The 27,853-nt window shown below is 39.1% G+C and overlaps 2 protein-coding genes across 5 annotated transcripts in view; one reads left to right on the top strand and one right to left on the bottom strand.

The window, feature by feature from the left end:
- Positions 1–53: 53 nt before the first annotated feature.
- pacsin3 (protein kinase C and casein kinase substrate in neurons 3) lies at positions 54–22,279 on the bottom strand. The gene is made up of 11 exons (XM_077714046.1): positions 22,065–22,279; positions 18,356–18,437; positions 10,982–11,082; positions 10,355–10,511; positions 9,199–9,434; positions 8,968–9,123; positions 7,485–7,660; positions 4,985–5,105; positions 3,751–3,893; positions 1,583–1,752; positions 54–1,229 (listed from the first exon to the last, which is right to left on the bottom strand). Exons 3-11 carry the CDS (start codon positions 11,033–11,035, stop codon positions 1,114–1,116), a joined length of 1,329 nt encoding a protein of 442 aa, XP_077570172.1. The 5' UTR covers positions 11,036–11,082; positions 18,356–18,437; positions 22,065–22,279; the 3' UTR covers positions 54–1,113.
- samd4a (sterile alpha motif domain containing 4A) overlaps positions 20,810–27,853 on the top strand; it is a 63,776-nt gene continuing 56,732 nt past the window's right edge. For 3 of the 4 annotated variants that reach the window (XM_077714042.1, XM_077714043.1, XM_077714044.1), the window contains exons 1-2: positions 20,810–21,047; positions 26,136–26,328. The gene's annotated coding sequence lies outside the window, so the exon portion shown is untranslated. The remainder of the gene's footprint in view (positions 21,048–26,135; positions 26,329–27,853) is intronic. The other variant, XM_077714041.1, reaches the window with a different exon arrangement.

Raw genomic sequence — 27,853 nt, 5'->3', positions numbered from 1 at the left:
CGGATTTTTAACTTTCAACTTCAGTTAAAATGAATGTGATATGAAAACCAATCTAAATGTGTAGAAAGCAGTTTATTGTTGCTGTTCACAAAAAGCAGTATTCCGATTACACACCCGCGGGAAGGAAAAAAAAACGTATAAACTGGTGCAAATCATTTAGTGTTGTAAGTTTTCAATAATTTGGTTAAAGCAGAAATGTCAAGAAACTTTAATCAGAAAAAAACCCTAAACCCAAAATACTAATTAATGGAAGCATTTAACACGAGGGCTTGGCATACTCATACCGTACCATCTTTTGACACTTACCTAAATGAAGAGTAGTCCTCAACATGGGCTAAAATTAAGGAGAAAAATTGTAAAACACAGAACTACCAGCTTCATATTCAGATGCAAATCAGCTGATGTGACACACAACTATCACATAAAAAGGTAACGTGAATGCAGTTGTCACAATAAACAAACGCGAGGGAGCCGAACTAAACACAAAGCGACAAGTGAGAGGATGGTGGCAGTTAGATTCACTTGAATTTATGTTGCAATCAAAACAAACATGACACATTTTTGGAAATACCTGCTGGGATAGCAGCTGAATCTCATGCATACTCATGCATACTCCTTTTGTTTAATATATATTTCCATTCAAATATGAACAACCTATCTGATTTGAGTTCATTTATTGGATTTTTGACTACCACTGCATTTCATAAAAGGGCTTTCGCTCACATGTCGCCGTAAGTTAGCTTAGCTTGGCACCCGGCTAGGAGTTGGTTCCTAGAAGCAAAAATAAATTCTGCCAATATTTCAGGGTATACCGACATTGAGAGAAACTTGAAGTTGAGTTTCACCTCATTTTACTCCCTCGAAAAAAGGGATTTCCTCTTTAGTTAAAATAAGTTGAAAAGATTCTTTTCATGTTTGAAACCTAACAACAGTCTTTCTGATTGGGAAACTAGGGAAAAAAAATGTGATGAGTTTTAGACATTTTTCTGGAATCGTCAGGGAACACCTCAACGACACCCGCAATAGTTCTCGGAATAGTGCCGGGGTCTCGAGTCAAGTTGTACCATCGACCGTCGGAACAGAGAGGGCGGGTTACGGTTAGGGTCACGAAGGTCACGAAGCACCCAGCTGGACGTAGTTGGCGGGATAAAGGCCCACCCGGCCACTGCCCAGCTGTCCTTTACACCAGCCCTGCTCGTCTTCCTCTCCCAGTTTCAGCAGTTCGTCCCCTGCAAGAAGCGCCACGTTAACACGGTTACATTTGCAACGCCGTTTCTAGACTTTTGTCTACAAGTGTTTTAAGTTTTGCCGCTTGGGGGTATCAAACTCAATTGTTGAGCGGAAAGGGGGACTACTTTGTGAAATATTTGTAAACAGAGAATTTTTTGAGGAGTTTTTGACTGGTAGTCAAAAAGTTAACTCATGGTCCTATAGAGGGGAAAAATATTCCTGGGGTGAATAAAAAAAACTAAAAGAAAAATAAAATAAAATAAATAAATAAATAACCTCATGTGAGCTCTGCTGACCAAAATATATAATATTGTGATGCCTTCCCTCATGAAGCATTAGTGCAGGTAAATACCTGCTTTGAAGCTGAGCTCGTCAGCCTCCTGGCCCGAGTAATCATAGAGCGCTCGGACTCGCACGCCCTCTATCTGCTCCTCTCTGTCCCCCGCTTCGCTGACACCGTTGACAGCAATCTTCTTTGGGTTCTCCTCTTCTGACCAGTCTGAAGAGTCGTCTTTTACAACCCTGAAGAAGTAAATGGATCCTCAATTTCATTTTGTTGGAGAAAAGCACTTGATAGCATTGTTAAATTTTTCGTTTTAAACAGGCGCCAAGCAACAGAAAAATACATGTATTAAAGACATTCACACTGCTAAAGTCAGCCACATCAAACACAGAAATTCATGCACAAGCCCATAAAGGTCTTGCCTCAAGGAGGCATAAGCTATTATATTGACATTTTAAACATTGATGGCTTACCGTATTTTCCAGACTATAAGTCAAACGTTTTTTCATCGTTTATGTCTAATAGTCTAGTGTACAGCAATGCCTTGACATACGAGTGCCCCGACCTACGAGGAATTTGAGATACAAGTAAAATTCCAAGCAAATATTTACCTTGACATACGAGACACATTTTTTTGCATTAGTTAGTGCAAAATTAAGAGAAACAAAATGAGACCAAAGCAAGCTGGTGCAATGAAGGATAGTGCGAAGAAAAAGCAGATGATGGCAATCCATTAACTACAAAACTATCGAAAAACATGATAGTGTATGCGTGACTAAGCTGGCTCGCCAATACACTGAAAATATGCCCCGCCCAGTGCTCGGAGAGAAATTACCGAGGGAGTTGCAACCAGGAAGATAGTGCCCATAATGTTCTTATGAGCAGCCTCTCGCGTCCTTTGTATGCTCGTAGATCAAAATTTGTCTTGTATCTCAAGATAACCATTTGCCAAATTTTTTACTATCTATCTCAAATAGTATCTCAAATCGCTCGTATGTCAGGGCACCCATATGTTGAAGTATTACTGTACACTGAACTTAAGTAAATCACAACTACATTTTACTCAATTAAGCATTTGCAAAGCATAAGCCTGGCAATTTATGTATCGGTATTGTAACTGTATTTCATAAACAAACAAGGAAATGATGCTGGGCAGTCTCCAAGTGATAGTACGTTCACAGCTTGGCATAAAAGAAAAAAACAGCACAATCACCCGAGGTCTCTGTCAAGTACTTTCTAAAACAAATCCTGTTTAGAGTTGAGGGAGGTATGGGACGTCTGAATCTTTAAAGACACAAATGTCTTTTGCTCGGAGACAAACTGTAAGGGGAGGGGTGAAACACAGACTAATAAAGTATCTTGGGCACACACTTCAACTAATTACAGTGTTATGCAGGCAAAGTTAACTCCTTAGGGCTAGTACCAGTATTAACAATTCCAATGATCAAGAGGAGAATACAGACTTGACTTCATTTCCTTGATGCATACCAGGCGTCTGTGACTTGCTTTTTGTTCAAGTATACACTGTTCACACTTACCAGAAGAACATTAAATATATCTGATTTAAATATGAAGTTGGAAATCCTTACAGATTATGTTTTTTGCGTGTTTTTATCGAATCTCTTGTCTTGAGATAAATAAAGGAATAGTTTCTCGTTAGAGCCCATTGTATGTCAGCTTCCAGAGGGCAGACACAACTTCACATTTCAATTTGAGCATTCTTAGTTATGTTTCTTAACGTCGATCACCCTTTACATTAAAATTATGATGGGATGCACTGTTTTCATGAACACTGTCAGAAAGAAAACTAACTTGACATGCACAAACTGATCAAAAATCTAAATATACAAAACAGTAGTACAAATACACAAAGCATCGCTCAGTCTGTATTTGGTTTAAATTTCAGAGTTAGTTTGCGTATATTTCCTGTCTTTCCACCTTTAAGTCTTCCTAGAATTTCAAGTTATTTCAATCTCCTGAATTATGTTCATCTCAGATAGACAAGGTCAGTTTTGCACCCACCCTGTTCCTACTAGTTTCGGCCGACCAGCGAGCGCGGAACGGATTACCAATCAACATAAACCTAACCCCCTCTCCTTCAGTATAGAATCTTGATCCAAATGAGCTTGATCGAGCAAGAATATTAAAAATGGGGTGTGTACATGACCGTGTCTATGTAAACATAGGCATTGTCTTAACCAACATTTTCTAAGCACAAGTTGAAAAGTATCTTGTACCTGTTAGCCTTCTGGGTGGTGGGACTAGGAGGGATTTCATTTCCTCCAGAGGGCACTATGTTGGTGAGAGTGACTACATTGTCATCCGAGTTTCTACTTCGCTCCTTGCGGCTGATCGTCCGGATGGTGTCTGGAGTCCACTCCTGTACGACCACATAGGCAATTCACGTCATTTTTACAACAGATGAAGTTAAAAGACAATGCAGAGTCATTCACACTATGAGTTTAAGAAGAATAAACATTTATCTCCCCACTGATTGGACCTATGCCGCCGTTTTCCATTGTCATTTCTTTTAGTGTGTCTAACTCCTGCTGAGAACTGTGTCCAGAGTCATGTCACCAAACACAAATTTGTTATTCGATGAGTTATGAAACCAAACCAAATCCATTAGGGAAAACTATCAATTCTGCTACCCAAAATCTGCCAGACCAGAAGAAGAGAGGCAATCATGACAAACAGGTAATATGATTTCTACTAACTACAATACAACAAGGTTACTGTCCAATAAAATTTAGTTCCAGCTGTCCAGTTTTGTTCTAGAATTTTGATATTTTTGTATGGAGTTTTTAATTTTTGGTTTCAGCATCTTTTCAATTATTTGTAGAGAGATTGTCATTTAATAAAAAAAGGATATCAAACATGCTGTTTCCGCAAATTTCGTTTATTTATTGCTTCCTTTTTCCTCTTCATCTTGACCAAAGATGCCCATTTGTGCTACCAGTTTGTGTTAATATACATGCATTAACAAGATCAGTCCAAAAATAAGTCATTTCCACAATTCGTTTCAACTGAAAGTCTAAGGGAAAGTGTGTGTCCGCGAATGTGTGTGTGTGTATGTGTGCGACAACATTCCTTTGACCCACTCAAGACTCAGCAACAACAGAGCTTTCACAGAAACAGCCTATTTAATATTCAGCTTTGTCAGAAGCAAACACACACAAAAATAGAACGGTTAAAGGCAAATAATTGTTTTGACAAAACATGATCTTATATAGTAGTCCTCAACTCAAAGGACGCTCGGTTTGCACGTTAAAGTTCAACCTTAGCTTTTTAGCAGAAGTGAGTGATGTCACGAACACTGGGATGGTGATATAGTTATATATGACCAAGATGGATAGGGGACTTAGATGACTGAGTTTTCCAAGTCTGGAGTTTACAATTTTGCTAACTGGACATTGTGTTCCTTTTTTTATTTGCATATATTTCAGTGGTGCTATATTAATGCATTCCCACCTCATACTGTAGCCAGTTCATGCTCATGCCTGGTCCATGAGTGTTTCTCCACCATCGAAGATCTTCCGTCTCATTTGCTGCTCGAATGCTCTGACCCAGGTCCTGGTACAGCTCTCGGAACCTGACAGACAGGTTTCCCTGTTAATATCTTTACTCACATTCACAAAATGTATGTGCTTGAGGGTTGGCTATGGCGACAGAGCACCTTGGCTTTTTTGATAGGCTATTGGATCTTTTTGATCAGAGTGTCGATGCACATTAGTGTACCATGTTGAATTGTTCAATAAGACTAATTACGACCAAAATATAAATAAATCATTATTTAAAAAAAAACCTCCTTAATTGTATGATTTGTCATTATTACTACCTGCTGTTAAAATATATCAATATTATAATATACATTAATATCAATTATGTGTCTTTAAAGCCCTTTGGATCTTTTTAATGAATAAACCTGATTTCATTCATTTTCCATTTTTGCTTATCCTCACAAGGGTTGGGGGGGGGGGGGTGCATTGGGCTATCCCAGCCAACTTGGGCAGTAGGTGGGGGACACCCTGAATTGGTTGCCCGCCGATCCCATGCCACAATGAGACAATCAGCCTACCCTGTATATGTTTTAGATGTGGGAGGAAACCCAGATATTTGGAGTAATTATAATGGTCAGTGCATTTTGGCTGGTCTGACAATTCATTTGTCTTTTGAATTTCAACTAAAAGAGACTAGAGTTAAATTAACACGGCTGCTTTACAGTTCTGACATCATAGGTTCAAGTCTGGCCTTCCTCTGTGGATTGGCTGGAAACCAGTTCAGAGTGCAGAGTGCTATAGCAGAATCCGGTCCATAGTTATCTTTGACAGACTCCGTAAAGATAAGCAGTAAAGAATATGAAATAATTGTAATGATATTATTATTTCATGTTTTAATGGAGGCCACAGAAATCACTGTAGCCCCGACTCCCCTTGTCTTGAAAGAAAAAGGGTTGCATTTAACGAACGCTGAGGAAAAGTCGCAGAGAGCCAACATGTAAATATGAACCTCTGCCCCCTAGCTCGTACTATCCCAGGTTAATCTTTCTAGAAACCGCCACTGGTAGGGGGTCTTGACAAAAAACAGGAATTTCAACATCGGCAATTTCTACAGCTAACTATCCAAGTTTTGCAGCAATGCTGTTTAATGTTTCTAAAGTTTGAGTAAAAAGGACTACTGCAAGGGATAATTATAGTTTAAAATTCAATCTGAAATGTATACTACATGACTTATTTATGATCACATGTAAGAAGGAATCCACAAAGTACCTACTTAAATGCAAAACGCAGACAATCATTTTAATTTTCAAAGTCATTTCTCTGGATATTGCCAAATTGAAAAGTCTCAATAATATTATTACAGATTTATCTGTACCAACAGAAAATAATTGATTGAGAAGCACTGCACTGGGATATTGCATGTGTAGTTCTTTTGACATGCCAATGCAAGTCAAGGTAGAGTTGGGCCACAAAAATAAAACTACCAAAATGGACACCTGAGTCCTCTAGGTCAGGGCTGCGCAACTCCAGTCCTCAAGAGTCGCTATCCGGTCTGTGTTACAAATCTCCCTCCAACAACACAGGTCAATCAAATAATCGGGATTGGCACCAAGCTTCTGGACATTTAGCTAATGAGTTGATCATTTGTTTCAGGTGTGGTAGAGGAGGGAGATATGAAAAATAGACCGGAAAGCGGCTCTTGAGGAGCAGAGTTGGCCACCCCTGCTCTAGGTTGTTTAACACAGGTGAAAATCATCATCCCATTTTGTAGTGTCATTATCAGGAGTGATATTTATATATATATTTGTTTGTAATATATGTGATGAATTAATCTCATATCAAGTTATTAAATTTACCGACAAGAACATATTTTATGGAGTTTTAAACTCTAATCACTTAATTTGAGGACAGCCTTAGTAACTGTAATTTGTGGGAACAGAAGTCAAACTTTTCCCATTGGTGGATTCAACAGAAAGAAGACAAAGGTCCTTCATAGCACTCAGTTGTTCACAGTTAAAGTATTGAATTAACATTGATTTCTCTAATCTGGACCGAAACATTAGCAAATAAGTCTAGGTGGCATTTAACCTGCTGTAGAATGTCTTTAAGAAGGAGCCAATGCAAGGAATGTGCTTAGGTTAACAAAAGAATGTGCTTTGTTACAACCTCATTGGACAATGCAATCTGGGTTGTCATAGTAATGGTGGGCTGTTTAAACAAATGTTGGACCAAGAGTTAATGGACAACAGCACATTTTCTATTAACTTCAGTGTACACACACAAGAAATACCTGCATTCTATTCATTTGTCCTGAAAGAAAATCTGAAATATATAGTACTTTTAACTCAAAGCATCAGCGAAATTTGCATGGATCACTCTTCAAAAAATAAAAATATAATGCCTTGTTTTTTTGTGTGTGTGTTTTTTTTTTTTACAATGAATGTGGCACATTTAATTTGCCAGTGTCCTACCCTTCTTTGCTGGATAGGTCAAGGTGTGAATGGATCTCCAATAGGACCTCTTTAAAGAAGCAAAGTCTATTGCGTTCAGCTTCCTGAGTGAGGTCAAACACCTGCTCCATGTCTTCCATGTAGCGAGGGTTGCAGCGGTTCAGCTCGTCCAGGGTCTTTTCATATCGCTCTTTAGCCTGCAAAACACATCCACTAGCTATTAGAAAGACAGTCACTTCACTTCTTTACTCCATATACTGGCCTCTGTAATAGACATCAAGCTTTGTTTGTAAGGCTACAACTACAGTAATTCCTCAAATATCGTGGTTAATGTTGACCAAACGCAAAGTAGAATCACACCCAGTATTACTACCATAATACAGGTTTTCACACCTATAAAGAAATACACAAGTACATTTTCAAAGTGTATATTTATGAAATATTACAGCTATAAGCACATCAAAAGGCTGTGCTGTATTAATATATAAATATAATGTGTCCATATAAAAATGTTAATACGTTCACTACTGTAGTCGCAGTGAAAATAGTTTCTCTCCGCTTGATATAAATGCAAAACAAGGGTGATGAGAGTTTTAGTCCAAGTCCTTTGTCGTTTTGTAGCCATGTCTGGTCTACATTATCGGCGATATTGGAGGGATTACTGTACTCGCCTGACAAAGCGTGGGATGGAAACATGTCAGGTAACAAAACGATCTAAAAATCGTCATTGTCTGCTCCAGTGGCTAAATTTTGCTCAATTTCCTTTCTACGATCATATTCGTTCATTTGCTCCTTGCTGTCAAAATAGCGTCTTCAACAGCAGCCAATGGGAGGGCCACAAAAAACAAAAGAATGGAAATCTGTTTGTTATAAATGTGGCCCACGGACAAAACAGTTTCACACCCCTGGTATAGTTTGTAGTTTTTTTTTAGGCCTGTGGAACAAAATAGATAATTTACATATAAAGTACTGCTCTACTTACATGAAATCCAAGTTAAGAAACAAGTTCTGTAACCAATTAATTTCATACGTAGCGGTACCACTGTACTTAAAAAATGAAGTAATAATGTCATGGTATTAAAGTATTAAATATAGACTATTTTCCATCTTTTTTTATCCTGTCTTCTTGGAATCATCAAAGAGGGTTCTTCTAAAGAGGCTTTCTCTCACATCTCGGTGTATTGATTGATCTAGAATTTGTAAAAGGATTTCCCTTATGTTTATTAGATCATTTCCCTCTTGACTACCCGGAGCATTCTGCCACCGGAGAGTAAAAAAAAAACACAGGAAACAAGTCCAGTCATGTTTCAAAGTCACAAAAACATAAATGTAGCCTTTTGTTCAACTCCCACCCAGATTGGAGAAACTTTCACAACTAGCCTACGCAATTGTCTGTAAGTCAGCATGCAAATATTTATATCCATCTTTTCACCTGAAGATACAATATGTACTTAAATTCCAAGGACCCAAAAATTCAATGATTGTGTTTGGGAGCACGTCATACTTTTTCAGCCTCTTGGTTGAGGCGTTCTGCACGGGCCGTATATTTGCGGACTTCCTCTTGGGACTTGGATGGATCTGCCTTAGCGTGCGTTTCCCTATTATTAGCCGACCACTCTTCCTTTCGGGCCTGATGGTAGCTCTTTTTAGTTGAATCCAGCTAGACAAGGAAACAAGAAATATGCATGACAGATACCCAGTAAGTCATCCTGATAATTTTGTTGGAGTGTCAAACCTCTTTTAACTTGCGGACCCACGGTTTCTGAGCTTTGCGGAAGCCGTCGTCGGCCTCTTTTGTCTCCCTAAAACCTCCCATCATCTGTTTGTGGAAGACTTCTTTCTGCCAATTTCGGACCTTTTCGCCATCTTCTGCGACAAGCCGGTCCCTGAGGTCCTGATGCAGCTCACTGAGCCGATCGGCTGCCTGCATGAACGCATGCCATGCCTTCTCCAGTGTACCATATTGAGGCCCTGTGTATAAGTACAAAAATACAATTGTTGGAATTGCTCAATTTCATTGGACACAAGTCTTAAATGTCTGCTGTTGTGGATAACGGTTCCGATCGCTAACCTCCATCTATAGGCCAACCTAACCACTCTCCTTGTTAGTCTTCCTGCACTTCCTGGTTCCATCACCAATTTTCCTATTCATTCTCATTCAAATTATTTTTCTGCTGAATTTTTGACTTGAGATAGTTAAGCTTCCATATATTTGCAATATTTTTCCATTGGAAAACTTGGAAAACTTTAGCTTGTCAGCATGTTTTGCAGAGGAGACCTTTCTCACGCAATTTCACCACTTGTTCTTCTATTCGCACACACTTCGACTGCCATTGCATCTTAAAAGAACGACTTATTTTTTACTTTGGCTTGTTCTGTGGCTCTGCCACAGCTCGGTCATTTCGCCAGATAAAGGCTCGGCAGGAGCTCCCCCGAATCGTTAGTTATATGCTAATCTGCAAAACCAAAGCACCTACACATTACACGTAACTAACACAGCCAATCACTGTTATTAACATTTACCCATGGCGCAGAAGTAATCACACGTGGCGTGAACTGCATCATATTATTGGCTGGACACCGTGTTAGTCATAGTTTTATCCCTAATTACCTTTTGTTATAATTTAGCAGTGACAGGCTGCCACTCTGAGTTGCATTGCAAAATGGCACAGAAAAAAATGTGAGGGTTTTTTTGTTTACAATTAAGGTTGGATTTTATTTAGTGGAACCCATGTTTACTGTGGATGGGGAACACGAGAGAAGTGTGCAATTACGCATGCGCGCAGTTTAGAGGGAACTTTGGTCATAACATTATACAAATTTTTCATTTGCCTTTTTTCCTAAGGAAGCCTTTAGCGTATTGTCAGCAAACCTAGTGTGAGGGAACAAACCTTTTTCAACCACACCTCTCCACTTCTTGGCCCAATCACTCAGCTGATTGGCATAGCTCTTCTCAATCTTAGCCCGCTCCTGGAAACAGCTGACTAACTCATTACACAGTCGGTGGCCATCATCGACTCGCTTCACAGTCCTCTTGTAGTTTCCCGGCTTTATAAGATACAAAAAAGCAAACAATTAAATCCCTTATATGTTTCGATTGAATCACTTCAACATTTTGATCTATACAATTTATATACAGTATATCCTAAATGTTGTGTCCGGGATGCTGTGTGATGCTCTTAATGTTATAATGAAAGTTTTGCTGGGTGGCAACAGTGAAGCATCATATAATACCCTATGTAATGAGAAATGGATGTTAAGTCTTTTGACCTATTTAGACCTAGTGTCCCCATTTTTCTCAAACATAGGATGGCCTTCAAAAGTGCCACAAATTAAAATTCTAAAACGTAAGGTCTAAAAACCTAGATCCTAGAATGTGTGTTTTGGGCATAGAAATCACGACATCTGTTTCAAATTTTACAATGATGAAACGTGTCAGAACCACAATATGCTACAGTGGAAAATAGTCTGAGAAATAAAAGGAAAATTCTTGTGAACCGTTTCTTGCATTACTGTACCTCCCAGAAACTATCGCTAGTCCCGAGGTCTGCGAGGTCTCCATTGGAAGACATTCTGCAGTCGGCCCTACAGCACAGAATGATGGCGGCTGGAGCGGAAACTGAGAGGGAAACATCATAATGATTATCAGTAAGGAAAAACAAAATGGTAAAATATTAAATAAAAATGATAGAAACACAATCAAAGAAGCTCAAGCAAAAACAGACAATGTGATTTAGCAGTATAGGATATACAAAACAAATTTCTGTAATTCCAGGGAAGAAGCAGAGACTATAGTTAAGATGGTAAAACGAATGTGTAGAAATTGATACAAAATAAATAAGGCAAGGCTAATATGCTCTAACAATTATAATATAGAAAATAAATGCATTTAGACACCTGACAAAGGAACGTTACTAGGTGAATTAACGAGAGCCAGTTATGTATTTGACCTAGTCATTAAATATGACTCAAAGTGCAGTACCCGAGAAGTCACCCCCTAACAATCTGGGGACTACCACATAGTAGCTCTCACACCAATCATCACTATGTGCTTTGAAAAATTGGTACGGAAACAAATCTAAGCCTGTCTATACCCCCCCCCCCCTCCCCCCCTTCAATGACCCGCATCAGTTAGCATACCAGCCGAATAGATCCACCAAAGATGCAATAACCATCGCCCTCCATGCTGCGCTGAGCCACCTTGAGAAACGAGGGAGGTATGTCATAGTGCTTTTCATCGACTACAGCTAAGACTTTAACAGCATGAGACCGGACATTCTTATCCTCAAGTTGGCTAACCCGGGGTCCCATCATCCACCTGCTCCTGGATTAAGGACTCTCGAGTCAACCGACTCCAGAAGCTGGGTCCCCACCCCTCATCTGCCGAACTCTCAGCACTGGCGCGCGCCAAGGCTGTGTGCTGAGCACTACTCTACTCACTCTACACACATGGCTGCAGACCCACGCATCGTGAGTACGTCATTGTGAAATTTGCAGATGACACAAGGGTGGTGGGGATGATCACAGGGCAGAATGAGGCAACCTACAGAGATGATGTCCTTAGACTTAGCGAGTGGTGTGCTCTCAACAACTTGGCACTGAACGTCTCCAAAACCTGGGAACTCATCCTGGACTAACGTACTTCGATTTTATATATTACTACTTATTGATTTATTACTATGTATTGATTGTTTATTTATCTATTACTATTTATTTATCTATTACTATATATTGATTATTTATTCATCATTACTATAAAGAGATTATCTATGTCAGGCGTGGCCAAGTCCGGTTCTCGAGAGCCCCTATCCAGTCTGTTTTCTATGTCTACCTCCACCAACACACCTGAATCAAATAATCAGGATCGGTATGTAGCTTCTGGACCGCTTGCTGATGAGTTGATCATTTGATTCAGGTGTGGTAGGAGGGAGATATGGAAAACAGACTGGATAGGGGCTCTTGAGAACTGGACTTGGCCACCCCAAATCTATTTGTTTGTTTGTTTATTTTGTTTGACGTCGAGTCCATAACCTCAGCGCGTGGTGCTCTCAACAACTTGGTGCTGAACGTCTCCAAACCATGGAACTCATCCTGGACTTCAGACGGAACAAGGCCGGTCTGCTCTGCTGATCTCACTTGGACTATTTATTGATTACTTATTTGTCTGTTTGTTGTTGTTATTATTTATGCACTGTGTGGTGAAAGCTTTAAATCTCACTATACTTGTATAATGATAACAAAAGCATTCAATTCAATTACCAGGGAAGAACTGGAGTACTAGAAGATATGATGACATGATTGCAAATAATGTAATTGGATTGGATAACTTTATTCATCCCGTAATCGGGAAATTTCTTTGTTGCAATAGGAAGAGGGTGAGGATGCAGGAATAGGAAATGAATTGATTCTAATAATTAAGAAGTGTTCTTTAGATGTGAAGTGCTGGATTATATCTATCTATGAACTCTTCGCAGAGTTCAATGTGACCTGACTTCTCTATACATCCACTTCCCGCTGTTTGGTCATTGGACAGCACCTTCTTTCAAGGCTAAAACGCTTCCTGCTGCAGACACAACAACTTCAATGAAAACAACCCTTGCTCAAGGTCTGAGCCCCAACTCTATTATCTAAATTTGGGCGTTGTAGTCATGGTGGATGTAAAGCATTGCAGTCCATCTTTGGCATTCATCATGCAATATGTACTGTTCTATAGTAAGGTATGAACAGTAGGTTGGTTGCATGACATGGAATTCATGTAAATCCCTTGCCTGTAGTTCTATATGTGAAATATCTCAGAAATCACACTCATGAACAACTTTTTATAGCTCTTAAGTCTATTTTTTTTCCTTTGCAATTCTAATTTGTCAGATTTATTTCCAAAACAATGACAGAAAAAACATGACTAGAACTGATCATTAAACTTCAAAATTATGTTTCAACAAGTTAGGTTTGGTTTTTACTGTTACACCAAGAAACTCAATAAAGTTTGTTAAATGTTTCTTTTCCCTTCGTGGAAAGTCCATGCTAAAATGTTTTATCTCAGAAGAATTGTGTGGGGACTGTGTGAAACTCATCCCTCTGCAATGTCTGCAGCTGGATCTACATATACAACAGTATACAGTGGTACAAAGAGATACGAGCTTAATTCATTCTGGGACTGAGCTCGTATGTCGATTTTCTCGCAACTCAAACGAACATTTTCCATTGAAATGAAATAAAAACTAATTAATTTGTTCCAGCCAGCTGAAAAAACACCAAAAACAGGATATTGGATTGGAAAAAATGTTTTATTTGTTCTAATGCGCCATCTATGAACAAAGTAACACATAACTACTGGTTTAATATTACTAAAATGTGTTTAATAGTATTAAAATAATATGGATTTTAAAGGAGGACAGAGAGGCGGACAGAGAGAGTGGAAGGAAAGGGAGGGCTTTTGTACAGAATATGCTTGTAAAGTAAACAAATTTAAATGAACTTGGATTACAATTCAGCCACACTCAAAAATAAGTTTAATCAAACCTAACACTACACTTGATTCTAATTTTGTTTGACATTTTTATACTTTTCTTTTATATCTGATCTGTTAAGAATATTTGGAAAAATTTCACCTCAACTAACATGGTGCTTTATAGGTGAATAGACAAGGATATTATTTAATTTGAATTAACACCTTTAGACAGTTTAGACAGCCAATTTGCAAAGGAACTGAAATATGACCAGGTGTTTTGTCGGTGAATGGAAGAAATGCAAACAGCAGAGGAATCTGCCACTAGCGAGATAGACAATGTGGGCATTGTGAGAAAACGGACTTTAATACAGGCAGCACAATGTGTCCTTGCAACTTAAAGGTTGATGTCAAAAAATCTAGGGTAGTTTTTAGGTAAGATTAAGTCAGCAGCGAGAGACGTTCACAAAGAGTACTGAAGAAAAATTTCAGCACGTTCATGTATCAGGGTGTGGGTTTCAAAAAATGGTCATGCTCCTACTGAAGGTGCCAAAAATTTCCAATTCCACAAAATCAACCAAGATCCTAACACCATTAAGTAAAACTTGACGTGATGCCGACAGGGACGGCTAACAAACTACCTGTCAGAGCTGCTTGTTAAAGTTTTTGTTTTGATGTTGAACAGATGAGGAGACTTTCCGCATCTATGCTTCATTTCAGCACCCTTTTTTGTTGTTCGTCTCAGCTACCCCCCTCTGATCCCATCGGGGAGTTTCTGCTGAAACCAGCAGCGCCTTACACTAATCAATTGATTACACTCAATAGTTATCAGAATGGTGAAAATGTACCCACTTGATCAGTTAGAATCAAAACTTGCACCCACTCAACTCGAGAATTAGCATCCAAGTTCCAACATAGCCAGCAGATGCAATACTTGACAATAGTTGGCCTGGTCACTATTCATGAACTTCAGGTCGTTACCCTCAATTCAAACAGTGTCAGGGCGGACTGAAGTACAGCTGAGCTTAATGCAGACGTGCATGTGCAAGCGTTGAGCATGACCACACTAGAGGATGGCGCCCACTTGTCTCTAGTAGTTTGTCTGCTTTTTCCCTCTGTATTTCTTTGCCTCTAATTGAAAAGAGGCAAAATATGACAAGAAAGGACGAGCCCTGTCCTGTTCCACCCATGAATCAATTTCAGTGTACATGTAGAAAGTCAATGTTATATTGGCTTTTTTTCCCTCTTTTTATTTTTGTTTATTTTTTTTATTAAAAGCTTAGTTTCTAAAAAGGCAATTCTATACCAGGTGACATTTTCATAACTTAACGGGGAGTGATAGTGCCAACATTTAGGCTTCTATGAAAATCCATACATTGCATTCAAATGGAAACAGCATAGCTACAACAGATATCTGGTACAAAAAGGGGGTGGACTTTGATTGTCGGTTTATAACAAAGTGGGTCAGGCCAGAGAGGAGGAGGGAAGGATAGAGGACAGTCCAGACCTCATATCTAAGCCCCTCTAGTAAATTCGCTTTCATTAATCTGATTATTGTACTCCCTTAATACTGTCATGCTTCACCACTTCGCGGTTTCAACATTTGCGGCTTCAGTACATCGCGGTTTAGGGTTAGGACTTTAGGGCTCAGTATATATAAAAAGAAAGTTCATACAATTTTAAAATTCACGCTGGAACCCGCAAGCAGAGGTCAGGATAAAAAAATGGCGGAACCAACACAGGGCTCAGCTTCTTCGGCACTGAATTAATTGGGTATCACTCAGCACTAAGTGACTAATATAAAAGGCCGAGACGGACGAGATCTTGCCTCCTCCCGTTTTGTTGCAAGTGAATTTCTCGTCATGCACATCACCTGTGGAGAAAGACTACGCCAAGCCTATTCCAGCTTTGTTTGGCTTTTGAGTCAATACAAGGTATCCAAAGAGCCCAAGAAAAAACGAAACATGCTGAGGGTGACCGAAAAACTGACATTGCTACACATGCTAAAGGCACAGCAGGCCGTTGCGGCATAAATGAATCTACCGTGTGTTATATATCAAGAAAAAAGATGCGATAATTTGAAAAACAGCAACAATAACCTTTTCTAAGGACAGCAAGCGAGTGGTAACCACTAAGAATTAAAAAAAATGCGTATTGAGGTATTTCTATCATAGATACGCCTGTGAAGCTGGGCATAAGAGGACGTCAACACGCTGCTCGAGAGCCACTCAGAACTCCTTATCCCCTAACCGATGAGGACCTTGTCGAAATGATCCCATCGGGAAGCGAGGAAGAAGAACCAGAGGACAACGGCGAGAATGAGGATGAAGAACGTGGTGTTCCTTTAAAGACATTTGCAGGAGATCTTCAATATAGCACACAGTTTGCAACAACAGGTCCAGGAGATTGATGACAACATGGTCAGGGCCACTGAATTTGGCAATTGCCTCGATAATGTCATGTCCAAATACGCATAAGAAAAGAAATGGGAGTTGCCATATTCCTTGTGCGCCAAAAATCGCACAAATAAGCTCCTCCTGTCGCCCCTACGGCGCCCTATGAAGATTCCATCGATGATTCACTCTCTCTCTCGAATCTGACAAAGAGGACTTGGACTAAAGTTCCCAATAACCTATTTTTTTTGTTATTATTTAAATCAAACAGAGAGGGCCTATTTTCACCGTACTTTAAGTATTTCGATTTTTTATTTATATATTACATTTAGATCATACATTACAGTCAATTCACATGCATATGACTGTAATAATATGTTATAAATACACTGTATTTTTAACAGTATGGGACTAATAGTAGGGGTGATCCTAGTTCACTTTTTTTTTTTTTTTTTTTTTTTAAATTGCGGCCATGTCTGGCCTATATTATCCGAGATATTCGAGTGACTACAAAGTTTAAGCACAGTTCCACTAAAGTATTTTGCAAAGTTAGTTTCTACATTCCTTCAACATTTGGGATGGTCTCTAAGGCACTCATTATGGCATGGAGGTTCCCAAAAATCTATAAACAGAAGCACTTGGATAGTTTTTGCTTTGACTGCCAACCTCTAGTAACATATCACTGTTCACAGCCCAAAAGCAAGCAGCTTTCAAAATAATCGGTTTTAAAATATGCTTTTTGGTGCCATTGTACCATTCTTTATGTAGTTCAATCCCAAAATATTCCATGAGGACGCCACTACATTCCAAATTGATGAAACACACCAGTTTATACCTTCAGAAAAAGACCCCCAAAAATACTTGAAAACAGTATTTTACATAATGAAAGGCTTTGGGACCACATGTTTTATTCAACTCTCTATGTAACCCAATTGATGCTATGTTAACTTAACACTAAAACTACACTACACTATGGTGTGAATCCAAAACGCAACAGAAATTTAAAATGTAATGTTTTTTTTAACAGCTAATTTTGGAACTGCTGCTACATGTGCAATATTGGCTAAAGTAACACTACAAGTATACATTGTGACCGGGGCACTCTGGACTCCTTTGTTAATTAAACCAAATCAGCTTCAAAGCATGTGATTCAAGACAACCTGGTATAGTTTAAAACAGCGGTGTCAAATGTATTGCCCACGGGCTGGTAGTGGCTTGCCTAGGGTTCCGTTTCTGGCCCAGAAGGTGATTCGCTTGACTGCCCCTTTTTGGTTCATTACAAGGCAGCGGGATAAGAGCACTGCAATTCTGGAAAGTTCCCACTTTAATTTGCAACTGTGATCAGTCAAGTAGAAGTTGTGAAGATTTCTAGACAGATGTGGAAATATTTGTTAATTTAAAATTGTTCCTACATCATATGTTCTTTTATGGTTATAAGAGGTGATAATGAATGAAGTTGTTTTCTAAATGCGATTCACTGAGATCCCAGGGACACATGACAGCTATACGTAAATGTAAACAAAGATTTATACTATTTTTGAAATTGCTAGGTGAATAGTCATTAACATTAATTTTGTTTGTGATCTGTGTATTTATATATTTGTAAAATAGGTAGGAAAACATGATTTGTTATTGATAACAGATTTGGCCAAATACACTGGTCGGCCCACTTGAATTGTAATTCACTATGGCCTGCGAACCAAAAAGAGTTTCACACCCCTTGTTTAAGAGGTATTTGCTTGGACAAAGGTCATTTGAATGAATAATGGACAGCTCAATACAGAGTCAATATTCACCTCTTTTGTCTATCATAATATTTAGCTTTAAGTGTTTGCGACAATTTCATTCGGGGAAAGCGGGGTCTATAAATCAATATGTGCTATTTAACAATATGGTTCGCTATCATTCAAAGTTCTTATTGTAAAAACAAACGATCCAAATAACAAAGAATGCAATAAAAGAGCAGTGAACAAGCACAAGGGATGTTAAAAGGAGGAACACGGGGAGAAAAAAAATAACATACAGTAAGTCAGTGAGCTGGCAGAACTTACCTTAGCAGGAACGAAAACAGAGAAGGACAGATGTCCCAAAGGATGCCTCCTCAGGCCTGGGAGACAGAGGAGCAAATAAAGCCTGCACAAGCAAATGATGAGACAGCACAAAGAAAGAGAAGGCTCGTTAAACAGCGGAGTAACAGCATGTAGTTTAAGATGCCCCTGTAGAAGGATATTTGTTAGGCAAAGGCAGCATACACTGCCCATTATAAGGCTCAGAAGCAGTCAGAAGGTGGGACATTCAGAGAGTTGTGGTGAAATGCCACACACAGCATGTTGGTCAAGGCTATTGAAAAAAACAGGAGACATCCTTAGCCCTTGCAGCAAGGAGGTCAAGGCAGTGTGACTGATAAGGCTAAAACAACCTGCTTTGGCAAAGAGTTGTGAATAAAAGGCAAACGGACTACGTACATAACAACTTTTATCTGTATAGTACTCTCACTCTATTGAAAATGTAATTTCTATTAAACTGTTTCTCAACTTGTAGTTTATCTCCCAGAAACTAATTGGCGTAGATTGCGTTCCATGTCGTTTTGTTCTTATGGAAAAGCCTATCAAAAAATATTGGACCTAGAGCTATACGCTAACATAATTTGACTGGTGAATAAATTTGGCTGTTGCAATAAGATAAGTTAGTATGTTAAAATATGGGAGGTGTCATCTCTATGCAATGTTTTTTACCAGAGTCTCTATTTATCACTTTCTCTGCTAAGGATCACCTAGCAGACGCATTGTACACTCAAATTTCAAATTTATCTTTTATAGCAGCAAAAATTTGCTCAGAATTTAGCCCATACCTCAAATTTCTCGTATGTTCGGATACTCGTATGTCAAGGTATTATTGTACCTCTAATTTCTATTTTAAGCAAATAAAGTGATACCTTTAGTCCTGGGTAAAATTTTTACCAATGTAAATTATTTATGCAGCTAGGGAAATCATTCCTTGTGATGTGATTGATGACACTGGTCTCTTTTCCAGGAGGAGTTTAAAAAAAGTGTCATACAAGATTTCGTAGTTTTTATTCATTTTTAATTATTTTTAATCCAATGCGTAGTACCTAATACAAGGAAGACTAGTTTCAGTATCAACTAGTCACAGCCAGGCAAGGCACATGAGCCTCCATGCCTCCTACAAAAAAGCATGTGATTTTTCGATTCGGAGTGACAACTGACTATAGGAAATAGGGGGACATACTAGACAAGCCAATACAGCATTCAAAGAAAAGGATAACACCGTCTTGTTACCACACAACCAGCTCTTCTCCCAGTTCATTTCATTCCATAACGACTACAGCGATTGGGCTAGTACCGCCTGTGCGCCATCCACACTCGTAGTGACACAGGCTTGGCATAATCCCGCACATGTCGCATGCAACACTGCCAAAGATTAACCCAGAATCTGATTGTCCTGCTGTTCACCCATGAAAACACTTCACACTTCTGTAAACAACATTGGCGAAGTTTTTTTTTGTTTTGTTTAGGTTTTTAAAGTAGTAGAAAAGTGAGATTACATTGGGAACATGCTTTAAGGTATGCTTGACTAATTTAACAATTGGTTTGATAGAATGGGTGGGATTTAAATTCAAGCATAGACATGTTTACATTTTCCAGAAAATTCCACTGCTTGAGGTTACAAGAGGATTTCATGTAACTCGGTGCTCTTTAACCCACTGACTGTATACTAGCGGTTGTCAGGGCTTCCCAATCCCTGCCCTGTGGATTTCAATTTCAATCAGACTACAGACCCCAGACATACAAAAGGCCATGAAATCTTTTGGGACAGGATATCATTTAACAGGCGGTGTGTCCTTGTTTTTGCACACTTGTCTAAAATGAAATATAAACCTGTCAATCTATTTTATTCTTCAAATCAAAGTCTAACTACCGTATTTACTCGCATATAAGCCACCTCCGCGTATAAACCGCACCCTTAAAATTGCCTTAATATTGTTGAATTTTATAATTTATCGCAAATAAGCCACCCCCTGATTCACAATTTTGACCTCCATATTTATGGTTTTAATAGGAAGGGCAAATGTGTTAAAAAATCATCGCATGTGGTATTTCTGAGATACATACTGTATAAATCAAAAGCACACAATTAGGGTCAATGTCATGAGGAAGTGAATATGCCTGTCTTTGTAAATGCAAAATATCAACTTATTCAATTTGAAAAAAGAAATAGTAAGTCTACTTTGATGAGAACCTGATGCTATTTAATGACAGAAATTACATTTTGCTTAGCAGAAGTTTAAGATGCTGTGGCGGCCAAATTGCCTGTAATGTCAAAATATCTCATTTTTTAAGGTTTATATTACTGCAGTACTTGTCATTTTCGAACAAGAAATAAAAAGAAAAATATCAAAGCGGAATTTTCTTTTATTTCATAATCACAAACGTACAATTTCCTTTCACAAAGGAAGTAACGTAAGCACAACCAGGAAGTGTGTCCGTACCGGTATAGTGTTCACCAAGTCTCTGGGTGCAAAAATAGCATTAGATACACATCACACAGGTATCAAGGCTTATATTCTAACAATCGACCGCAACACCTTCAATCAGCCTTAACATTGGGATGTGCTTCAAGGTAAACGCTGATAACACATCCGTCAAGGCTACTCGCGTCTGGCCTGTCAGAGCATGTTTATAACTGAGGTCGGCTGACGACGCCATGAGCGAGCCGTGGCAAGTACGAGTTTTTTGGCCTTTTATGCAAGATACATTTTATTTTTTCTAGAAATTCTTGCCTTTTATGCAAGATATCTGGAAATTTGTGATGTTTTCGGACCTGGTCTTGCCTCCTTTGCTAATGTGTTTCATGCTTGTTTAGTCTTTTCATGGTCCTTTACAAAGGTGCATTGTGATTTCTCGCCTTTCATGCAAGATATTTTTTATTTTTTCTTGAATTTTATGTATAAACGTCAAAATTTATTTCATATCACGTTTTATCTGTTTATCTATTCTCTATTTTGAAATAATACACCGTATCGGCCGCATTGTCTTGAGTTATAGCGTCATGGTGTTTCGTTGGTGTTGTCTTTTTATGCGCATATAAGCCGTATCCACGATTCAGTCTTTTTTTTTGTCCGACAAAAGCAGCTTATAAAGGAGTAAATAGGGTAGTACCTACATTGACAGTATGTTCCCCTAAACCATTTTAGCAGTCATATTGGTGAATAAACACCACAAAGGGTTGAGGTTTTCCTTGTGCCGCACCCACTTCACCAGGAGTTACTTTGACTACGCTGCATGTCACTGACATTTCTTCGCTAGGTACATTTCTTCATTAATGTAAACATTGAAGATGGAATTCAAACCTAGTATTTAACTGGTAGGCAAGCATAATCAAATGATGCTTAGTAATAAAATGAAAATAAAAAAAACTAGGCAAAGGCAGCTTAACTTATTGACTGCCTTTAATGTTGCAAGACATCCAAACCATTAACTGCCAGCCTCTCCCAGTCAAAATGGATTGGGCGTTTAGTGCAATCAATGCCAGTGAAAAGTGCATTCAGAGGAAGTCATTCCCAGTTAAATTTGTTTTAAAATCTGTTGTCTGAGATTGGCTGGCCACCAATCCAGGGTGTCCCCTGCCTCTGGCCCGAAGTCAGCTGGCAACCCCCGCGACCCATAGTGAGGTCAGAAAATGCAAAGAAAGACGAGAGAAATCTGTAGTTTTCAAGAGCAAGAAACGAGTAATTAATACCTGGAGGTGGGATTCCACTTGTGCTTTTCCACACTTGCAGGATGAGGGGAAAGCCACTCAAAATTTAAAAAGGTAAAGACATTAACTTAATAATTTGCCTAGCTAGTTTAGTGGTAGTCTAAAAAAACGATACTCAATGTTTTAACATCTATTTATATTAATTATATGGTAACAGTGTTGTTTGAAAAATAACAAATAAAAAAAGAAGAGGAACGTCAAGGTAACACTGTAATTACACTTCACACTACATACATTGTAATGTATTGTAATGTATGTAGGTTTAATATTGGTGGTTTTGGAACCCAAATTTAACGCAGTAAACCAAAATATAATTTACAATTACAGACCAGTGACTAAATGATTAGATCATAGAAATCGTAAAACGGTCGTCACTAAGCACCATATGTCAGCCATTTGGTTCACAGAGTCTATTTGTATATCTTAACGAACACGTTTCGTTTGTAGTCTTTGCTGTTATTTTGCAAGATGAGCCCGAGCACGACGATGTCGTCATATGCCAACAGGTGAAGTTCCTTACCTGTTGCCCCCGAGATGGAGGAAGACCCCACAAGTAAAAATCCACCTGGGGCCGCTCAGTTTCTTTCCTCTCGGACTCGAAAAGTCAGATGTTTAAAAAAAACTCCGTTTAGATCCAAAGTTATGTTGTTTTCACACGTAAACTTTAATGAAGTACGACATCCTATAAAAGTTTTATTTCACGGTGATCCGACGACGTCCCACTTCGGCCATGTTTCCAATATTAAATCCCAACCTTCAAATGTTCGCCGGCTCATTGTTTTCTCCACAACGTCTCAAAAACTTGGTCGCGGTCACCAAAGTATACGTGCTTACTTAAAAATAAAAAAAAAACAGAATCGTTAACCAGCGATGACAACGAGGCGCCCTCCTTGCAGGACTCTGACTGGCGTCTCTGTAATCAGATGCTGCTCGCCACAATATCCATTCATCCTATTACACATTAACCCTTCACTGTCTCGTCTTCGTACCGTGGTGTTGCGTTTAAGGGCCGTTGGGAAAAGCAATTACAGTGGAAATTCTCACCGTGCACCCACAAGGACATCCATGCATACACTTAGAAACATACATTGACAGGCAGACATACAGACAAAGACATATATAATATGCATGAGGTAGTATATGTATTACATCATTCATGAAAACATGTGTGATTTACAAAGTTCTGCCGCCGTCTACTGGTTACAAAGTGTAATTGCAGAAAAGGGTATTCTTGATGCGTACACGAATACTAGTCCATAGCGCCACAGTGGCGGCCCGAGGGCCAAATCTGGCCCGCCGCATCATCTTGTGTGGCTCAAGAATGTAAATCATGAGTGCCGACTTTCTGCTTAAGGATGAAATTCAAATGAAGATTATACATGTATTTTATATTTGCTGATTTTCCCCTTTTTAAATCAATAATTGCCATTTTAATCATTTTTTTCTTTTTTTGTTTTTAGTTCAAAAAGCATTTTTTTTAAATCTAAAAATGAATATATATATATATATATATATATATATATATATATATATATATATATATATATATATATATATATATATATATATATATATATATATATATATATATATATATATATATATATATATATATATATATATATATATATATATATATATATATATATATATATATATATATATATATATATATATATATATATATTCCACTTTATTATTGAACACAATTTAAAATATATATATATATATTGTTTCCTTTTGCAATCAAAAACAAATTATTAAAAGATGTTTTCCTCTATGACGAAAAAAGCTTGTTTTCATTCAGTGTCCAATCACCATGCATATTTTTGGAATGTGGGAAGAAATAGAAGTACCTAGAGGAAACCCACATAGGCCCAGGGTGTACATGCAAACTCCACACACACATGTACATGACCTGGATTTGAACCCAAGACCCCAGAGGTGTGAGGGCATACCTGTCAACTGGTACGTTCTCGCCGTAATTGGTACAACTGAAAGCCCATTTTTATATTGGTACGCTGTACACATGAAAATGGTACGCTAAACGGTGATTTTGAGAAAAAAAAATAAATTAAGGCACTTTCTAGCCATTTTTCACCATCCGCCATTGTTTCTTCCCGGAAACGCATGTCTGCCAAGTGATATATGTACCGGCGCCTCTGATTGGCTAAAAAAAAAAGATCATGATAAACATTTCGTTTTGTAACACTTTCACCATGTGATTTCCGTTTCCTGTTCCCTTGTTTATGTTTACTTTCATTTGATCAGCTGTTTCTGGCATTTTCTACTTGTTGTTCGTGATTTTTTACAAAAAAGTAAAGTGGTAAGATTTTCCATGTATTTATACATATATGTAAGGGCGAAAACAAAATTTGGTAAGATCACAAATGGTTCGAGGTTGACAGGTATGTGAGGGCAACACGCTAACCAGTCACTCGACCAAATTGCCAATTATTATAATTATTAATAATAAAAATGATAAATATTATTGTCATTATTATTAGTAGTAGTAGTTTTATTATCGTTTTATAATATAAACAATATAGTTGGGCTGGCAGGGAAATCGTTTCAGGCCCTGACCTCTCTCCACTGGTAAAGAAGGAATGCCAGATATTAACCACAATCCTGGTAATCGCTACACCTGCATCTGTATCAATTCGCAGGGTTCCCTCGTTTGCTGTGGAAACTTCAGTATTTATTCCATCTTCTTGTGGTGGGTGGTTGGCCTTCTCGGTGTCGCGGGGTCTCTGTTTCTCACTCACTCTCACTCTGCTCTCTATTTTGGTGCTGCCTCGCGCTGCCAAGCCCCTGACGTCATGCACCAATGTTAATGATTAGCATGTGGAAACTGGCTCCGCTAGTTGTCAGCATCAAGGCGCCAAAGATAACCGGAATAAGCCGGTCTGTGCCTTCAAAATTAAATGCTTGGTTCACGGACAGCAGTAGTAAGTAGAAGCGGTTCATCTGATCTTAAAGCCTAAAAATGGCATTCTTGTCACTTAAGAGTGACGGTCGTCAAGTCAAAGTCACCTTTAACAACTTGCAGTAAGTACAGGACATACAAAAGAATAAAATAGCGTTTCTCTCAACCCCTCAAAATAAAGAAGGGAAGCATCAGATAAATACACACAGCGTTACACCTAGAAAATACAACTAATATAATAACATCAGCAGTACACAGTATCCATACCTCATCTCATTTTGTGAACCGCTTTATCCTCATTAGGGTCGTGGGGGTGCTGGAGCCTATCCCAGCTAATCAGAATCCGAAGCAAAACATCAAATGATGAAAAAAGACTACAAAGATTCAAAATATGTTTGTTGATGGATACACAGGCATTTTCCTAAATCATGTTGCTAAGGGAATAATTGCAATGACAATCTGCCAGATTATTTAGGACTCATTAGAATCGATTAAAAATGTACCAAAGCACACTATAGATGCCTTTTAAGAAGACTTTACTGGTCAGGACATACAAAAAAATGGGGGGGGGGGGGGGTGCCTTATCTTACCTTTATTCTTTCATTCATTCATTTATTTATTTTCTGAACCGCTTATCCTCACAGGGGTCGCGGGGGGTACTGGACCGGCTGACTTAGGGGCAGAAGCCGGGAACACCCTGAATTGGTGGCCAGCCAATCGCAGGGCACGAGGAGACGGACAACCATTCACTCTCACACTCATACCTAGGGGCAATTTAGAGTGTTCCACAAGCCTACCTAGCATGTTTTTGCAATGTGGGAGGAAACTGGAGTACCCCGAGAAAACCCACGCAAGCCCGGAGAGAACTTACAAACTGCATTCAGTGAGGACCGACTGGGGAGCGAACCCTTGACTCCAGAACTGTGAGGCCGAAACGCAAAACAATGCTACCAGGATGTCCTAAAAATAATTATAATTAATTAAAAAAAACCTGATAAAATGTTCTTTCGTTTTTTTAACCAAAAATCAGTCACCTTCCAGAAAAGGATTCACCATGAAAACTTGCTACAAAAATCTAATTACAGTCTTCACTGCAAAATTGCTCGTATTTTGAAATCCGGAAGCAGATGTTTCACGACGTGCCGCGTTTTAAGCGACTGCGGCACTCTGGATCTGGCCGACCTGAAGCTAGAGACCGAGGAAAAGTTCGTCAAGATGGCAAAACCCACAGACCCAGAGTGAAGGGGCACCGCTCCCTCCAAAAGACTGCTTCTGTCGGCCTTCCTGAGATAAATCCAACGGTGCAAACAACGCAACAAGGTAACTTCAGTCAAGTTTATCCCGTCTTTTCACACTGCAGTCGTCTCCTATTTTCCGTCTGGACTTCCATTCCAATGTGTTTTCGTTTTTTTTCTCCACCACACATCCCAATGTAATCTTTCTACCTTCTTCGCGGGATGATTTATCCGCCCCAAAGACATGTTTTATAGGATTCTCCCACCTGAAGTCGCAGTGAAGTTAGATCACGTTTGACTACCTGTTGATGCCACTGAGAACAGTATTCGCGACTGCGCCTTGTATGATACAATTGAGCGTGCCTCCATATGGACGTCGTTCTTTAGTTAAGGGGAGACTTCGTGGTTCTTCTCTGGGCTACACACCCTCTTCAAGTGGTCAATGTGTGATGAAGGAAGCAAAGTGACAGGTTTAGAAAGCGGCTAACACTTAGCTCTTCTGGGTAGCGTCAGCTAATTTTTTATTTTATTCTCTGAACTGCTTTCTCCTCATTAGGGTCGCGGGAGGTGCTGGAGCATATCCCAGCTGACTTCGTCCCAGAGGACAACCATTCTCACTAACACTCATACATTGGGGCAATTTCGAGTGTCCAATCATACTACCATGCATGTCTTTGAAATGTGGGAGGAAATCGGAGTACCCAAGGAAAACACACTCAGGCCCAGGGAGAACATGCAAACCCCAGATGGGTGGACCAATCTGGATTTGAACCCAGGACTCTCACTATGAGGCCGACACGTTAGCCACTTGCGCCAGCCTATTAGTCGATTTCCTTAACCCTTTTCAGGACAAATAGCATTTTTTTCTTAACTTAACCCTTAAATACCACATAAATAAATGGGCACGATAGTTTGGGTTATATATGGGACAATATTAACATTTGGTATTCAATTGTGGTTTATATATACAACAAAATATGATGTCTGGCCATCAGGCCTGGATTTTTATTCATTCCCTCACCTTTCGTGTCGCTTATCCTCGTGGGAATTGTGGGGGTGCTGGAGTTCATTTCAACTAACTATAGGCAGTAGGTGGGGTGCACCATGAATCTGTTGCCAGCTAATCGCAGGGCACTATGTAGACAACCATTTGTGCACACAATTATACTTACATTGGCATTTTGGAGCATTCAATCACCCCGCATCGCATGTTTTGAGGATATTGGCAGAAACCAGAGTACCTAGAGAACACACAAGGAACCGCTTGAGATTTTCCCTTGTATTGGCTCGGGTGTGTTGGTTTGGTCTTTTATGTTGAATTGAGAAAATAAAACGTCTTTTAGTTATTTTTTTAATGAAAAAATATATAAATATATGGTGCGTGGTTAGCTCATCGGCCTCACAGTTCTATGGTTCTGGGTTCGAATCCAGGTTGGTGCTCCTGTGTGGAGTTTGCTTGTTCTCCCCTGGCCTGCGTGGATTTTCTACAGGTACTCCGGTTTCCTCTCACATAACTAAAACTTGCATGGTATGTGGGTTGGACTCTCTAAATTGCCCCCAGGTATGAGTGTGAGTGTGCATGGTTGTCCATCTCCTTGTGCCCTGCGATG

This window comes from Stigmatopora nigra, chromosome 3 (genome assembly GCF_051989575.1).
Source record: "Stigmatopora nigra isolate UIUO_SnigA chromosome 3, RoL_Snig_1.1, whole genome shotgun sequence".
Lineage (NCBI taxonomy): Eukaryota > Metazoa > Chordata > Actinopteri > Syngnathiformes > Syngnathidae > Stigmatopora > Stigmatopora nigra.
The sequence above is the reverse complement of the archived record's forward strand: the minus strand, read 5'-3'. Positions and strand labels throughout refer to the sequence as shown.

Coding starts and splice junctions, on each gene's coding strand:
- pacsin3 (XM_077714046.1), bottom strand. CDS start 11,035: ATGTCTTCCAATGGAGACCTCGCAGACCTCGGGACTAGCGATAGTTTC. Junction 5,106..7,484: donor GACCTATCCAGCAAAGAAGG/GTAGGACACTGG, acceptor CCTGTCTGTCAG/GTTCCGAGAGCTGTACCAGG. Junction 1,230..1,582: donor CGAGCTCAGCTTCAAAGCAG/GTATTTACCTGC, acceptor CGCTTCTTGCAG/GGGACGAACTGCTGAAACTG.